Below are 16276 nucleotides of genomic sequence, written 5' to 3'. Positions count from 1 at the left end.
CACAGTTTCTATTCTTTATTGTTTAATTTTTTATGTATTAAAATTTATGAAAAATTTATTACCACTTACCACAAAGATTTTTAACATAAGAATTATTGCGCTTTGTCGGAACATTGGGGGGGGGGGTTGAAACCATTGGTTTAAAAGTTACCATAAATTCATGTTTCATTAATCATTATACACAAGAGGGACAAGAGGGTATGAAAATGTAAAAAAATTAACATTGATCGAGTGCTCTAAAATGTTAATATATAATATTCCTTCACTCAGGTCAATTACGCGGAAGTTCAAAGTGTGGTGGCATTATTAGCAAACACCGAATTTAGCTGCCTTGTTAATATATGTAATGATTGCGGTTAAATGCTAAAGACCCCGATTACAGTTGTTTTAACCGCCTCTGGGTGACGTGAGATATTGAAGAATATTTATAAAATTCAACGGAAATGGATGTGGGTAAGGCGTCTCCACCTCAAAAGCTTTGAAAAAGTAAAAGCGTTGCTAGTTGTTGTGTTGGCCCCAAATAAAAATGTACTTGGGGCTGAAATTGGTTGTTTCGGCCTCGTTCCTGGTTGGAATTAGCTCTTTCAACCTTGATTTGTTCCACCCAATTATTTATCAATCAAATCAACCTGGCGACTATTTTGGATACAGTCTGGCGCTCCACCCAGGTAGCCCCGCTAATAATGATTATCCGTGGTAAGATTTTATTATATTATTTTATTTTTACTAGAAATAAAACTTAAATATCAATATAAATTGCTCATCAATTATCCAGGATTATAAAATATAATTAAATAAAATTTTGAATGCTTAGGATGATGGTGGGCGCTCCTAAATCAAACAACTCTGTTTTGAGATCAATTCGCCGCGACAGTGGCCTCGTCTATAAATGCTCCATCATGGGTCCATGCAATAGACTCAAACTAGAGCCCCGTTCGTTAAAAAAAAAAAACAAAAACAAGTTCAGACAAAATTTAATAAAAACTTAATTAGCTTCATCAAAAAAATACACCAACGTGTGGGACGGTGCGATGGTAGGCAGCACGATGGACATGACACATGAAAGATTCGTCGTAAGTTTCGTCAAGCGCATCAAATTTAAAACTGCTTTAATTGCAAGTAATTTTTTAGGTTTGCAGTCCGAATTGGAAAACCAAGCTCAACAATGACAATGCCTACCTGCACTTGTACGGAATCTGTTATTCGGGGCAGTCTAAGGATGCTGATAACTTTGACTATTTCATTCCGCTTTCTGATGGTCTCAAATTTGAAATTTTAATTCATAATAATCACACGCAAAACGTACAGGAAGTCGAAACAATGACTTGGAACCGATCAATAACCAACATTTTCCGAAATACATTTGGGGCCAAGCAGGATTTTCGGTTACAATGCAGAGTAGTGCGACGGTACAGTAAAAATAAAAACATATTTTTGTATGTATAAATTTATCAAATATTGAAATTATTCGCTCCAGGGGAAACATGAGATGTTGATAGGTGCGCCGTCTGTTGGAAATTGGGACGGTTCCACGGTGACCTATCGGGACGATTCAGACTGGAGTGAAGGACGCTCTCGCAGGCGAAGGTCTCCGATCGCACACGCATTTACTCAGGGACCTTTAATCCCCAATTTAAATGAAGATAAACGGTTTAAGGATTACAGTTTTCTAGGTAAATTAAATCATTTTCCTCCAAATTTGGAAAAGTTGATTTAATTGTAATTTTCTTGTTGAAAGGTTATTCCGTGGCGCTTGGTAAATTTTTCTCACGGTCCGAGCTGGTCATAGCCGCCGGCGCTCCTGCCGCCGATTTAACTGGATCGGTTTGAATTTATAAAGATTTCATGACATGTTTAACAAAATACGTTTTTATCAGGTGTTTGTGTACAAAATAACGTATAACCGCTGGCAAAGACTATTTCCCATGGTGATTGACATCTTAGATGGAAGTCAACCTGGCGAATATTTTGGCGCCGCCATCGCTTCAGGAGATATAAATAACGACGGAATTGATGATTTAGTCGTAGGCGCCTCGCAATTTTCAAATCTGCCGTACTCGCAGAATGACGGCCGAGTCCTTGTTTACTTTGGAAGCCTCAGGGTATGTATTTTTATATGATTACTTAGCTCCAGTAAAGCATCCAAATAAAAAAGGGCCGGCTCGAAACTGCGCCTTTCAACCACGAAATTAAAGGGCAAGCTCGAAACGGTCGTTTAGGGTCAACCATCGCCTGCATTGGTGACATCGATCTGGACGGCTATGATGGTAAAAATTTCAAAAGCGACTCCGTTTTATATTTTAATGGATATTTTTCAACAACAAAGACTTTGCGATCGCTGCTCCTTACGAGGGCTCTGGTGTTGTGTACATTTACATGGGCAGTGCCCAAGGTTTGCATTTAAGCCAAGTTGTAGCTGGATCGCAGTTTAACCCTCAGATGTCTGGTTTTGGATACGGAATTTCGCGTGGTCAAGATATTGATGGAAATGGATATAAGGGTAACAAAAAATACTGGAATTTCAAATTAACTTATCAATTATTGCATTCAAAAGACATCGCAATCGGTGTCTACAGATCAGGGCATGCTGTGGTTCTGCGGGCTAAACCAGTGGTTACTCTCACGGCAAAAATTTCGTTTTTGGGTGAAAAACTGAAAGACGACTCGAAGGAGTTAAACGCGGAGATCTGCATCATGTATTCCGGTCAATCTCCTCCAAAGAAAATAAGTCAGTAAATATGATAAAGAGAAACAATTTTTTTTAAACAGTTGCACGCATTTTTTTAAACTTGATTTTAGCTTTAATTTTTAAACTTGATATTGCAATATCAAATATTTAAAGCTCACTTATTTTCAGAGGTTATCATGGTTTTGAGTATGGATCCGGGTAATTACCGCATATATAGAGCACTAAACCCAAGCACTAGCATCACACAAGAAACTTTGGAAGTTCCACTTCAGGGAGATTGCCGCATGATCAAGTTTTTACTCCAGGTTTTAATTAAAAAAAAATTATTTTCTTCATCTATAACAAAATTTAATTTTTAGGGAGATATAAGAAATGTTTTTACTCCAATTCAAGTTATTGCAAACTTTTCGCTTGCTCCAGAAGATACAGCGCGGGCGGCGCCTATTTTCATTTCTGGAGATAACAGGGTTTCAGGTAAAATATGACATCCAATTTATAACATATTTTTAATTTTTTTTTCTTGAATATTTAGGCCAAGATAAATTTTGTAGAAATTGCCCTTTACTGAGGGGCTCGACGGTCACTACAAAAGCCGAGATGGGATTTTATCTTGCGTGTCGAATTGAAAACAAGTGTGTCGCAGAATTAAAATTACAGGCGCAGTTCCTTGATTCCTACTCGTAAGGTTCAGAGACGAAAAAAAAATTAAATTCAAAATTATAATTTTGTTAGCTCTCTCGTGCCAATTGATCGATATGTCGTGAAAGATGTGAACTCGGCGGTGCTTCAGTTGATTGTTGACAACCAGGGTGACCCTGCGTACAACACAAAGGTGACCATCAAACTGCCGAGCTCGCCGGTCACAATCCCGAGTGGCTGCAAAGATTCGGCAAACGGCACTGTCGAGTGCGACGTCGGCAACCCTTTGAAGAGCAAAACGCAACGCATACTATTGCTTGAGCTCGATTTGCAGACGTCAGTCATGGACGACTCGGCGCTATCGGTCGGAATTCAAGCAACCACCAACACTGTTGTACTGAACCAGCAAGCATTGACCACAAATTTGCTTCTGCCACTTGCTTATCAGGCCGACGTCACCGTATATGGGTATATTAAATTTTATTTTTCCCAGAAAAAAAAATTAAAAACAGCGATTTTTTTAAAATTGTCTATATGCGTAAAACGCAACCCGCTCAAACACAGAAAATAAACTTTTGTGCGAATGAATTTTTAAAAATTTCTGGTAAACCCGCGAGGTTTGCTTTCAGGTCAGCGTATCCTATTTTGAAATACTGAACCGATTTTTTATTACAAAATACCGTTGACCTGAATGCAAATCTTGGAGATTTACTAGAAATTTTAAAAATTAAAAAGATTTATGATGAAAAATATAATCAATTTTCGGTGTTGCGCGAGTTGCATATTACGTAAACATATGTGCAGTTACCAATTTAATCATATAACCGGATTTATTTTTGTCACTTTTTGTACAGCAATTAATAATTTTCTTTTTGGTACAGACATCCTCAGCAAGAAGATTACAGATTTGAGCTTGAGTCTGGAAACAAAGAGGCAAAGAGTAAAGTTTCGCCTGTGTTGGTTTACAAGGTTTTTATTGACAAATACATTTTTTGTTCAAATAAATTTTACATTTTTTCCTGTAGATGGAGAAAGCAGGAAAAAGTCCTCTGCAGGAAGTGGCTTTGAAAGTTAAAATTCCAGTTTCTGCTGGGTCGACAAAATTCTTGCATCTTTCGCCACCCGAAGTAATTATCAAATTATTTTTCAATCCCTACGAGGATTTTAATATTTTTTTTTATTTTTATTTTTTTTTAGTTCTACTCAGGCAGCATTTTACTCTCTTGCCAACCAAATGAATTTGTGCAACAATTGACAACAACAGCACCCCCAGTAACGCCACCACCTGGTTCAGACGGATCTATCGCGGTTCTGAATCCCGACCTTGATCTTGGCATAGGCGCTTCCTCCGCCTCCGCATCTTCTTCCGACTTTGGTTCCTCCTCATCTGCTTCCGCCGCCTCGTCATCGACAAACGTCAGATCGAAAAGGGATACAATGAGTGAGGCTGGATATGACGAATTCAAGTTTCCAATCAATCGAACGCTATTCATAAACTGCTCAAACAACGAGTGGAAATGCACAGAACTCATCTGCAGCGGTCCACTCTTGACCGACAAAAGACCAGCAGAGCTGAAGTTGCAGCTCAATTTGGACATGGCTCTCCTTGGTATTTAAATTTCTTATTTAGGAAATAATTGTACAAATGAAAATTTTTCAAATATCAGAAAAAGAGCTGGGAGCAAACGACATAGTCATTTTTGCAACAACTGCCAAAGTTGAAATTGTGAATCCTAAATCCGTGGAGCAGCCTGCAGTGCAGAGGTGACGTTAAAAAAAAATATGCTTAATTTAAACCAATATGAATTCCCATTACAGCCCCGACGTAGCTCACATTTCTGCAGTTCTGTTGCGAAGCGCGCAAGCTGGTAAAGTGGAGACCTGGGTCATAGCCCTTTCGGTGATCGGCGGAATTTTGTTGCTCATGCTGCTCGTGACGGGCTTGGTGAAAGCTGGGTTCTTCCAAAGAAAAACAAGAGACGAGCTTTTGCTGCAGAAGCGACAGGTGCGACTTGAAATATTGAAAATAAATAAATTTACAATTTTGGTTTGCCCTTCACACAGACTCAAATGGCCGCAGCAGGTGCAGTAATGAGCAATGGTGGTTTGGATGGCGAAGATAACACTGTCTATGATGACAACAAGCCCACTAAATAATATATAAATGGCTTTTTTCAAATTTTACTTGGCTGAGTGATTCATTACTTTTAGGAATGTATACTTAGATAAAGAAAACTTATAATTATGTACTTATGTATTAATTGTTTATATTTCTGATTTAATGCTTGATTTTGAACCTTTTTTCATCAAATAAACAAAAACATTCAATATATAAAACACTAATTAATTTGTATAATATATAAGTCTAAAATTGTATTAAATTAATTTATGTAATAAATCATTAATAGTAAATTTGATTTAACTTCAGCAAATTTTCCACGTAGTTTAAATTTAGTCACAAATATAAAATATTTACAGTGCAACAGGAGCACAAATTCACTAAATATCAATACATTATTGTCGTAGAATTTCACTACAGAGGGTTGATTCATGGTGATTTGAATTTAAAGTCAACCTTTCCTTGATGAGTTTTGTGAGTTGTTTATTGTTGAAGAAAAAAGATCAGGGTATTGCTTCATCTTAAACAAAATAAACAACTAAAAAATCCATTGAGGAAAAGCCACTTTAAATTCAAAGCAACATGAAATTTTTTCCTCTTTTCATTGCGTACATAACATGATTAAAGTTATTACTTGAAGTTCAGTTGCAGAGTTTGGATTTTAAAATTTATTTATTTGGTAAATGCTTCACTTTGCAGGCGGCTGAAGTGTTTTTAGGTAGGCCACCAGCACAAAAGCTCCTGAAATGGGCTAATCTAGGCAATCTCTTGACAAGGATGATTCGCAGGTTGCCTATATATGAAAATAAAGTTACCGCATGAAAAGTGTCAGTAAAAAATTGGGTAAGAATCACAAGTCCAGACTAGCGAAAAAATAAGTATCTCAGACGATTGTTTATTGATACTTGAAAATCTTTAAATTAAAAAAATATATATATATCTTCCAACAGCATGAAAACTCGCAAGTTTTCACTCTATCTTAAAATTTAATATAAAACCGAGGCAAACAGCAACACAAATGAGCTTGATTTCCTACCAAAATATTTGTTGAAGGCATACTTTGCGTAATAAATAAAAATAATTACTTCCTTTCTCGTTCTAGTTTGCAATTAGGCACAAAACTATGTGAGTAAGAAGGAACAAAAATGATTAATTGAGAATCTTGCAGCGATCATTAAAGAAAACGCGATAAATGCTTTAATTTTGAGCTAATTAATTAACTTCAATTTAATTGGTAAAAAGTCGCCAATAAAAACTGTGGTGTAATTATTTGTATGACTCAAGTAGCAACCAAAATTTTACAAATAGTTCTCAATTATATAACAATCCTTTGATATTGAATATGAATCTGAAATAGCGAGTTTTATCTTGAGGATTTCCTGTCAACTGCCTTGGGCAGAGATAAATTTGTGCTTTATACAGCGCAAGAATCATTCGCGCAGACCGGCTTGTGCGGTTGCGACTCACCAGCCTGACACACGTGTTTTGCGATGCGTTGCAAAAACAACGTTTTTCATTAAAAATGGCAATGATTTTGATATCATTAGTGTGCTTAGCGTTGGTTCAGGCGGACGCGCACAACGTGGACACTGATCATCCTCTGGTGTTAAAATCTCCAGACCAAAACGAGAACTATTTTGGGTTCAGCGTTGCCCTTGTTCGAGCCAATTCAAATGCGACCAAGAAATATCCGCCTTGGTAAGTGCAAACAGAGACAATTTTTTTTTTTTGGCAATCTAATTTTAATATTCCTGCGCGTAGGTTGTTGGTGGGAGCTCCAAAAGTCGATGGCCACAATTACAAATGCGGGCTAGTAAAAAATGAAGCGTGCCGAAAAATTTCAGTCACTCCAAAATATAAATCACTGAACGATGGAAAAACTATATATCACCGCAAGGACAGTCTGTCTGGAAGCGCTGTAGATGCCAATTTGGATGAATATATTGTAAGTTTGTTAAAATTAATTTTCTACTTCATACTGTATTATTTTAAAATTAAATTTCCAAATTCAATAAAGGGGAAAAATCTATCAAAAACATGATGCAATTGAACTTTTGAATTATTTTATAACGATTACTTCGTTGTATGTTTTAATAAAAGAATTTAAAAAATGCTTTTTTGTGACAGAATTTCACAATCAAGGGTTGATTCGTGGTGATTGGAATTTAAAGTCGGCTTTTCCTCCGTGGGTTTTGTGAGTTTACAGCTTAAGAAAAGGAGCAAGATAAAGATTTGTAAAAAATAAACAACTCACACGCTCCCACCAAGTAAAATTTGACTAAATTCTAATCACCATAGTTTTTTTAGTTAGATAAAAATATTGTATTTTTCTTCCTTTAGAAAAAATTTGTTTGGTATTGAAAAAATATGACGCTACATTAGCTTTGGTTACAGTCTGAGTCTGCATTCATATTTCACGAGCAACTGCTTTTCTCGCCGACTAAAAAAACGAAATTTTAGTTCGACAAACTTCTCAAGTTTTTGACTTTTTTTATTTGAATAAATATCGATTTTCTGTTTAAATACAAGAATTATTTTTTACAGACATGTAGTCCACATTTGCGAGCATCAGAGGGTGGCGTGCTGCGAATGCATGGCGTTTGCACCTGGGGCGCTATAAGTGACTTCAATTTTTCCAAAATCGTGGAGCCTCTTGCCAATAAAAGTAAGGAAAAACCATAATTTCTGAATTTTGACTTTTAAAACCATCGTTGCGTTTAGATCGTGCATTAACTGAACGAAAAGTAAGGGTACAAGGACAGGGTGCGATCAAGAACTACATTTATGGGCAGGCTGGATTCTCGGTCAAAATTTTAAATTCGACCAAGGTGGTTATTTGAATGTTGTTAAAATTGTGGCATCAAAACTGATCAAATGTAATTTATTTAAGGCTGAGGTGCATTTTGTCATTGGCGCGCCAAACGTTTGTGAAGGAAAAGGTAGTTTTTGAAAAATTATGTATAAAAAGAAATTCGCTGATTAACCGCAATCTCAGGCTCCGTGGCCAGATATAGCCTGACCAAAGCAGGCGGCGCAGCAGGAAATTTGATAGTCCTTAATGTAACTGATGTTGTGGACTTCTACTCGGGTGAACGACTTAACATTGGTTTGTTTTTGAGGAAGTAAAAGTAACGGAAGTAAATTGATCAATTTTGATTTTAGGCTACTCAGTCACATTTGGAAGATATTTTTCCAAATCCAAAACTTTGTACGCGTCCGGTGGTCCAGGTTACAATACCAAGGGCAGCGTTAGTGACAATTAAATTAAATAACATAATTGCACGAATACGTTTTCTGTTCAGGTTTTAATCTTCGACTTCCCCGGCACAGATGGGATTCTGCGAAAAACTCAACTTTTGGAAGGTCAAGCGGTGGGTGAAAATTTCGGCGCCGCTTTAGCGTCCGGCGACATCAACGGCGACGGCACCGACGAGCTGATCGTTGCGGCGCCTATTTTTTCCAGGGCCGGAGAAGGATTTTCTGGGATTGATGAAGGCAAAGTCGTCATATATTCAAAGGACTCGGCGAGGTCCTTGGGCCAGAAACACGTGATAGTCGGAAACGCAACAGGTGGTCGTTTCGGGACCGCCGTCGCTTTTCTCGGCGACTTAAACCGCGATAAATTCGGAGGTTTACTAATTAAGTATTTTTTCCACCAAACTTGTGCTCAAAATGTCTTTTTAGATTTTGCAATTGCTGCTCCGTACGAAGACGGCGGGGTAGTTTATCTCTACTATGGAAACCTGAGAGGTTTTACGGGTCCATTGAAAATCGAGGGTTTGCAATTCGAGCCGCGAATTTCTGGATTTGGATACTCGATTTCGCGAGGCGTTGATGTTGACAATAACGGTTATTTAGGCACGTTTTATTTTTTTAATACTTTGCCATTACACATTATATTTTTCATTTTTGTTTCCTCTTTAGATTTCGCAGTTGGTGCTTACAAATCAGGGCATACAGTTTTGATCAGAACGAAACCTGTCATCCAGGTGAAGCAAACCATCGAGCAAGAGGAAAATCTGCTGACTTTCAACAGCACCAACTTCACTATTTTAAGTTGTGCGCGTTACATCGGTCACCGAATAGAAAAATCGAGAGGTAAATTTTCATTTAATTGAAAGACGAGTAAATTAATTGCAAGAGAAATCAACAGTTTTGATCAGGACTTTGGAATTGGGATTTGCCACAAGGCGGATTTATTTTGACAAACCAGAGTTCAGCGGACGGTCCACTTTCCAAGAAAGCGAAATATTCAAGAAAAATCAAACACGCTGCCACAAACTCACGTTTTTCATATACGTATGAATGGTTTAGATAAAATGTTATTTTTATAAAATTTATTTGCTCGTAGGAAAACATGACGGATTTTGAGTCACCAATAAGGTTTAGAATTGAATATTCTTTGCCACAAAAAGCTCAAGTGGATGGTTCAAAGGAAACAGGTAAATATAATTTTTTAATCATTACATTTTATAACAACTTCTTTCATTTAAGCTCTAGCAAAAATTCCGGCAATTTTGAAAATGCCTTCGATTCGAGTGGCCGAGATTAATTTCGCGCCGATTTGCAGCGAAAATGAAGACTGTATAGCGGACCTGCACATTGAATTGCGGTTTTACAACGAGGAAGGGAAGTAAGTTTGGTTTCTACTTAATTCATTATAATTGCAATTAGTTATTTTAAATCATGGTTTTGTAGCTTTTTAAATTCTTTATGACCTACATTAGCAAGATTGAGCGCGCGGTTTACCATAATTAAAGCTTTAGAGAAAAAAGTTCTAGATTTAATTTTTATGGAATAACATAATATTGATCACAAAATAATAATATAATTTTGCTAAAGGGAACTCAAATACTTCCCCATTGGTTTGGAAAGCGATTTGGTTGTGCAAATTACGCTTATAAATTATGGAATGCCAGCAAGAGGTGCAAAAATTACAATAGATTACCCTTCGTATCTGCACCTTCTGAATGACAACGGGTGCCTTGATTTGGACTTTGAAGAAGAAGATGCCGAAAGGAGCCTGGAATGCTCTGTAGTCACTCCATTGCTCGCAAACAGAACAGTGAATAATTAATTTTAAAGTACTTTTCCCTTTCTAATCAATTCAACAGCAAATCTTAAACTTGAAAATAGAATCAAACGAACTGATTTCAACAAAAGATTTGAGTTTTTCGGCTAAGGTAAAATGCAAGAATGGGTTGAAAAATTCCTCGACAACGGTTACTCAGAAAGAGATCAGAGTTTTAACTGAAGCTGCAGTGACGATTTCCGGGTAATACATTTTCCATAGCCAATATCCTCCCAAGTATTTTATTTTTAAATTTAGAAAACCGACGGACGAAGCGGTTCAATTTGACCTTTCCAAGGAGCCGCATTTCGACCTTAGATTTCACGTTGAAAAAGACGGACTTAGTCGAATTGAGGAGGTTGAAGTGAACATCACCATCCCATATGCTCTGGCAAGAGGGAAGAAATTTTTGGATTGGACGATCCAAGTAGAAATTAAATAATTTCATTTGAATGTCTAATCAATTTATTAACAGCCGTCGTCTGGCGCATGTGAAAATTTAATTTCCAAAGAGCTAGAAGAGGAAAGTTCGAATACCACCAGTGTAGACGAGGTTGATGACGAACATGAGGAGGACGATGAACACCCCCGAAAGAAAAGAGAGCTGCACCAAGTGGACCAAAATTATCCAGCAAACAGGACGTTCAGTGTCAATTGCTCGTCTCACTTGTGGAAGTGCGTCAAACTGACCTGCAGGGTTGGCCCGTTCGAGGACAATGACAACCTTGTGGAGATCAAGCTTGACATGACCGCCGATTTTCACGTTTTGAGTTAGGATTATTTAAATTCAATGAAACAGAACTGCAGCTAAAATTTTGTTGCAGGAAAGTATTTGGGAGCTAAGGACATAGTCCAACTCAAGTCGGAGGCGCTAGTTGGAATAACGAAGCCTGCTAATGTTATCAGCCCTTCAAAAAGGAGGTATTTGATTTACGTTTCTAATTTCCAAATAATAATTTCTGTCAAAAGGCCTCAGAGTGCACAGCCAATGGTGACATTGATTCGGACGGTTAAGAAGTTCGACTTCTTGTATGACCCTACTGTCATTATGATATCCTCAGTGACTGGAATTCTATTGTTGTTAATGATGGTGCTGGGCCTCTCCAAGGTATAGACTTATTCTTTAATAGTAAAAATTTGATCAAAATCTGTTGATTGCAGGTTGGATTTTTTACGAGAAAAGACAAAGAGGCTCTGGAGAAGATGATGAAAATGAAGCGCCCCGTAAAAGCAATTATTTTCTGACTGAAGTTGATTTTAAAATATTTTTTTCAGCCCATCGCCTCTTTGAAAGATTTGAAAATAATGTACAACAGATGCGAGGAATGACGACATTGGTGAACTTTTCATTGTGATATTATAATACTATTACTGTTAGAATTGTTACCTAATTTTTAGCGTGAAATAAAGCTTTGTTTTGCACTCGAAAGTCGCTCATTTTTATTTTTCGTTCAACAAATGTAAAGTCAGTCGCGCGCAGATCAATGAAAAGTTGAAATTGGAAATGTTCGCACTGACCTTACGCTGGCAAATGAGCATCCTACTTTTGAGTGGTTGATGGGAGTAATGAAAGTGCCTGCACCGACGAGTATGGTACTTTGGGTCCAACAAATCAATCCTCCAAGAAGAAATACTGCCCTGCTCTCTTTTGCTCTGTATCCTAAAATAAAATGATAAATCAATTGAATCAAATCAATTTTTTTTTTTAATCTTACTTTAACAGAATTGAGCTTGTTGATTCTGGGTCTGTAGTTGTTGGGATCTCTTCTGAAGGTGATCTTGAGGAGCTCCAAGAATCGGTTCATTCCGTTCAACAGGTTTTGCGGGGCGTGGGCAACCGTGTCAACAGAGGGTTTTCCCTCAAACACGATTACCCTGTCGGCAAGATAAGTGGCCATGATGAAATCGTGCTCAACCACAAATCCAGTCTTTTTGGCATGGAGGATGAATCTAAGGATTTTCATTTTTATAAGTCTTAAAACGTCAAGTAGAAAGAAATGATTAACCTTTTGATCACTTTTGCACAAACCAGACGCTGCTCGGAGTCGAGATAGGCAGACGGTTCGTCAATCAAATACACATCGGCAGGTTTGCCCAAGCACAGGGCCATAGCCACTCGCTGCAATTCACCACCGCTGAGGTTTTGAACGTCTTGGTCCATTACTTCATCAATCTTCATCGGCTTCATCACATCGGTGATGAACTAAAATAATTTCATTTAAGATTAACATTTGAAAATAAAAATTCTAAATATATAATTCAATCTACCATAAAGTAAAAGAACAATCTTTCAATTTCATAAAGATTTAAAAAGACCCGGAAAGTGAATTTATTCTAACCTGAGGATGGACATAAGCGTCCCTGATCTTGTCATGCAGCAGACATCTCACAGGCCCTGTCGATTTCGGGCTGATGGTTTGGGGTTTGTAGCTGATGTGGAGCTGTGGGATGTCCTTTGAGCCATCATCAGGGTGCACCTTGCCAGCCAACATCTTGATGAAAGTCGTTTTGCCTGTGCCGTTCTCTCCTAGCAGTACAATGATTTCGGCATCAGTGAATTGACCTCCGTGAACTTCCATCCTGAAATCACCCAGAGTCTGAAATTTCAGAAAATAAAAATCAATAAATTTTTCTGTCAAATAATTTAAAATAGTGCCTTGGTCATGGTTGGGTACTCGTAGTGGTTCAATCGTTTGATTTCCTCCTCTGTCGCCGACTCTGATACTTTGAACACCAGAGATTCGTCTCGGAACCGCAAGTTCTCAGTAGGCACAAAACCGTCCAAGAAAATGTTGATACCTGCAAACAATTGGAATTCAATAATATTTATCATTTGAGTAAAAAAAGCTGACTTGCCTTCTCGTACGGAGAAGGGCATGGTGACTACACCATAAGCTCCAGGCATGCCGTACAAACAGCAAATGAAGTCGGACAAATAATCAAGTACAGACAAATCGTGCTCAACCACAATGATGAACCTGAAATTGATATTCAATATAGAAAAGCTTTAAACAAATAATCGGGCAGTACTTGTCTTCTCTAAGCAGAGAGCGGATAGTCTGAGCAGCTTTGAGACGCTGCTTCACATCTAAGTAACTGGAAGGCTCGTCGAACATGAAGATGTCTCCATTCTGGATGCAAACCATAGCACAGGCAAATCTCTGCAGTTCTCCTCCAGATAGGTCCGTCACATTTCTGTTCTTGATATTGTGCAAATCTGTAGACCAGCAAAAGTTAAAGAAATTAATTAAATTTTATGTACTAAAAAAAATACCAAGCATGTCTGAAATTTCCGGCTCGTTGTTGCGCTCATTTTTCTTGTTCAGCAGTTGCTGCACTTGTCCCTTGACAGCCTTGGGAATCTGATCGACGTACTGAGGCTTGATGAGCGCCTTCAGGTCGTCCTCGAGAATTTTGGTGAAGTAGTTCTGCAATTCAGAACCGCGGAAGTGGCTCAGAATTTCTGTCCAGTCTGGGGGATCGGTGAAACGACCCAGGTTGGGTTTCAGTTTCCCGGCGAGGATCTTCAGAGCCGTTGACTTGCCGATTCCGTTGGTGCCGACAAGACCAAGGACCTCACCAGGGCGAGGAATGGGCAAACGATGCAGCTTGAAACTGTTCTGCGAGTAACGATGCGTTGTGTCTTTTTCCAAATTACTCGGAAGATTGATGATTGTGATGGCCTCGAAGGGACATTTCTGAAATTTAAAAAAAAAAAAATTTCATCTCTCTTGGAAGAAAGTTTTGTTTTTTTTTCTAGTTTATATTTCCAATAAATAATTTTTAGCTAAGAAGGAAGTCAAACCTTAACACAAATACCGCATCCAATGCACAATTCCTCCGAAATTATGGCGATTTTGTCGTTCGGAGTGACCTCAATGCAGAGCTTGCCCATCCGGACGACCGGACAACTCTTCTTGCACTCCTGTCGGCATCGCTTCGGCTTGCACTTGTCTGTACTGACGATGGCGATTCGTGTCAGCTTATCCGTCTCCTCGGTCGCCTTCTGCCTCCGCGACATGTTGAGGCTTCTGCAAAGTGGACAGACAATTAACAAACCGGGAAAAGTGGATTCGTGGCGGACGATTGGCCATATGGAGGCCACGGCCCTGCTGCGGCCCTTCGAACCACTTTGGGCCGACTTTAATTGAGCCGTGGCTTAGGCCGAAACATTATTGCCTAGGTTAAGTTCGCACCTGTCGATTCCTCAACTGCCTCTGGAAAATGGAATGTTTTCGGACGAGTCGGAAGGCGAGTACAACGGTACACGTGAGAGACTCGGCTTCAAAGACCAGCACCAGCAGGAGCAGCGAAATTTTGGTCGATAATGGCAAAGGCTGCTCATAGATGGCGCCACAGATCCTGATTTGGGAAGGGGCTTGTGCAATTTTGCTGAATTTGAAGTAAAATTGCCGGCAGCCAGTTTTTTTATTATTGAGGTCTGCGCGGATACAATAAATTAATAATCATGTGTGCGTGTACGGGTTGCTTTGCTGCGTTTTATTATGTTAATGTGTTTTGTGTTAACAACTTTATTTAGAAAAAATTTTCTATAAATTATTATTTTAAATAATATGACGTATTGTATTTTCCAAGAAGGTATTGTTAGGTATAAAGTTAAGTACTAATTAATGCGTTAAAAGCCTAATAAAATTGAAACTTTTATAATTATTAAGAAAGTGGACTTATTATTTTTTAAATAATTGCTTAAATTTAATTTCAGAAAATATAAATGAAATAAATGGATAAATCAGAAAATTAAAATGATGATTTTGTCTATCACATATATTGTTATTTTTCAATTCAATGGTGTTATGAAAAGATTTCATTTTTGGGAACTTGACTCATGCCAGAACCAGGCCAGAACCTAACATTACTTTTAGAAAAATGTTTTATTTTTTCTTGTTGAGTTTAATTATACAGTTACAATTGAATTGTTACAATGATACAAACATGCGCAGCTAGGTTTGCAGATGAAATTTAAATTATATATCCAATTTTGATTACAATTAACATATCAAAAATATTCAAAACAAACATCGCTTCCATCAAGCGTGCATTATTATTGAAAATCGCGCGTCAATTTTTTTCGGTTATTTTCATAAATAACATAAATACATTCAATATCATTATAGTCATAGTTCAAAAACATTTGATAGGAAGTTAACACTTGAGGTGGATTTCATAAAAAAATTAAGCCGTGAGCTGAATTATTTCCTTTTTCATCAATGTTAAATGTTAGAAAAAAAAATTCTTTAATTAACATATGATACATGAATTTTTAAAACTAATTTTTAATTAGTTATAATTTGAAAAATATTATTTAGAGGATAAAAGAGGGCATAGACTGTAATCTCATTTTTCTTTTATTTTATTACAAATAAAATTGTAGTTATTTTGCGATTTATTTTCTTTTGTGAATTATGGATGTCAGGGGAGTGCGGTTCCTTTATTGGATTAAAATATTTTCTTCTTTTGCAATTCCTGAGCTTTTAGTAACTCTCTTTTTTACTTAAAAATTGATTTTAATCAAATAAAATGTGGAAAAAAAATTAAAAAAATAAAACAAAACTAGCAACATAAATCATATAAGTCATACAACTAAGTCTAAGTGTCTTTTTATGTTGTGCCATTAAATAAATGTGTAGTATACTACGAAGCAGAGGCACAAAGAAGGGCGGTGCGAGTGTGCAGGGCCGACGCACGTGCGCGCGGCCGGGTTGAGGCGATTGTTGGCGCCGCCTCGGTTCTTTCGCGG

The 16276-nt window shown here is 37.6% G+C and overlaps 3 protein-coding genes across 3 annotated transcripts; 2 read left to right on the top strand and 1 right to left on the bottom strand.

The window, feature by feature from the left end:
• The first annotated feature begins 463 nt into the window (after nucleotides 1-463).
• Nucleotides 464-5741, top strand: LOC132205227 (integrin alpha-9-like). Its single transcript, XM_059634171.1, has 21 exons — nucleotides 464-696; nucleotides 815-933; nucleotides 994-1073; nucleotides 1132-1258; nucleotides 1309-1409; nucleotides 1478-1673; nucleotides 1739-1824; nucleotides 1878-2102; nucleotides 2156-2267; nucleotides 2327-2500; nucleotides 2555-2728; nucleotides 2858-2994; nucleotides 3049-3163; nucleotides 3222-3369; nucleotides 3422-3796; nucleotides 4210-4297; nucleotides 4354-4455; nucleotides 4526-4937; nucleotides 4996-5092; nucleotides 5147-5333; nucleotides 5393-5741. The coding sequence occupies exons 1-21, from the start codon at nucleotides 527-529 to the stop codon at nucleotides 5483-5485; spliced, it is 3318 nt and encodes a 1105-aa protein (XP_059490154.1). The 5' UTR covers nucleotides 464-526; the 3' UTR covers nucleotides 5486-5741.
• Nucleotides 5742-6885: 1144 nt separating this feature from the next.
• Nucleotides 6886-12167, top strand: LOC132205238 (integrin alpha-4-like). The gene is made up of 21 exons (XM_059634187.1): nucleotides 6886-7145; nucleotides 7209-7392; nucleotides 7992-8112; nucleotides 8169-8275; nucleotides 8338-8386; nucleotides 8443-8553; nucleotides 8610-8695; nucleotides 8750-9077; nucleotides 9132-9305; nucleotides 9372-9545; nucleotides 9601-9746; nucleotides 9799-9889; nucleotides 9942-10080; nucleotides 10290-10512; nucleotides 10562-10722; nucleotides 10777-10945; nucleotides 10994-11288; nucleotides 11343-11439; nucleotides 11488-11626; nucleotides 11680-11742; nucleotides 11794-12167. The coding sequence occupies exons 1-21, from the start codon at nucleotides 6970-6972 to the stop codon at nucleotides 11845-11847; spliced, it is 3087 nt and encodes a 1028-aa protein (XP_059490170.1). The 5' UTR covers nucleotides 6886-6969; the 3' UTR covers nucleotides 11848-12167.
• On the bottom strand, nucleotides 11928-14856 carry LOC132205239 (protein Pixie). The gene is made up of 10 exons (XM_059634188.1): nucleotides 14715-14856; nucleotides 14324-14549; nucleotides 13793-14216; nucleotides 13549-13735; nucleotides 13375-13496; nucleotides 13175-13317; nucleotides 12858-13115; nucleotides 12525-12721; nucleotides 12234-12468; nucleotides 11928-12178 (listed from the first exon to the last, which is right to left on the bottom strand). Exons 2-10 carry the CDS (start codon nucleotides 14537-14539, stop codon nucleotides 12131-12133), a joined length of 1830 nt encoding a protein of 609 aa, XP_059490171.1. The 5' UTR covers nucleotides 14540-14549; nucleotides 14715-14856; the 3' UTR covers nucleotides 11928-12130.
• Nucleotides 14857-16276: the final 1420 nt, after the last annotated feature.

Source organism: Neocloeon triangulifer, unplaced genomic scaffold (genome assembly GCF_031216515.1).
Source record: "Neocloeon triangulifer isolate White Clay Creek 2 clone unplaced genomic scaffold, ASM3121651v1 ptg000002l, whole genome shotgun sequence".
NCBI lineage: Eukaryota > Metazoa > Arthropoda > Insecta > Ephemeroptera > Baetidae > Neocloeon > Neocloeon triangulifer.
This window is presented reverse-complemented; position numbering and strand designations above follow the sequence as displayed.

Excerpts from the sequence above, each read along its gene's own strand:
- LOC132205227 (XM_059634171.1), top strand. The coding sequence starts at position 527 with ATGTACTTGGGGCTGAAATTGGTTGTTTCGGCCTCGTTCCTGGTTGGA. Across the intron at positions 2,729-2,857 it reads ATCTCCTCCAAAGAAAATAA|AGGTTATCATGGTTTTGAGT; the intron begins GTCAGTAAATAT and ends ACTTATTTTCAG. Across the intron at positions 4,938-4,995 it reads TTTGGACATGGCTCTCCTTG|AAAAAGAGCTGGGAGCAAAC; the intron begins GTATTTAAATTT and ends TTCAAATATCAG.
- LOC132205238 (XM_059634187.1), top strand. The coding sequence starts at position 6,970 with ATGGCAATGATTTTGATATCATTAGTGTGCTTAGCGTTGGTTCAGGCG. Across the intron at positions 7,393-7,991 it reads CCAATTTGGATGAATATATT|ACATGTAGTCCACATTTGCG; the intron begins GTAAGTTTGTTA and ends TATTTTTTACAG. Across the intron at positions 8,276-8,337 it reads AAATTTTAAATTCGACCAAG|GCTGAGGTGCATTTTGTCAT; the intron begins GTGGTTATTTGA and ends AATTTATTTAAG.
- LOC132205239 (XM_059634188.1), bottom strand. The coding sequence starts at position 14,539 with ATGTCGCGGAGGCAGAAGGCGACCGAGGAGACGGATAAGCTGACACGA. Across the intron at positions 14,217-14,323 it reads GATGCGGTATTTGTGTTAAG|AAATGTCCCTTCGAGGCCAT; the intron begins GTTTGACTTCCT and ends TTTAAATTTCAG. Across the intron at positions 13,116-13,174 it reads AGTACCCAACCATGACCAAG|ACTCTGGGTGATTTCAGGAT; the intron begins GCACTATTTTAA and ends CTGAAATTTCAG.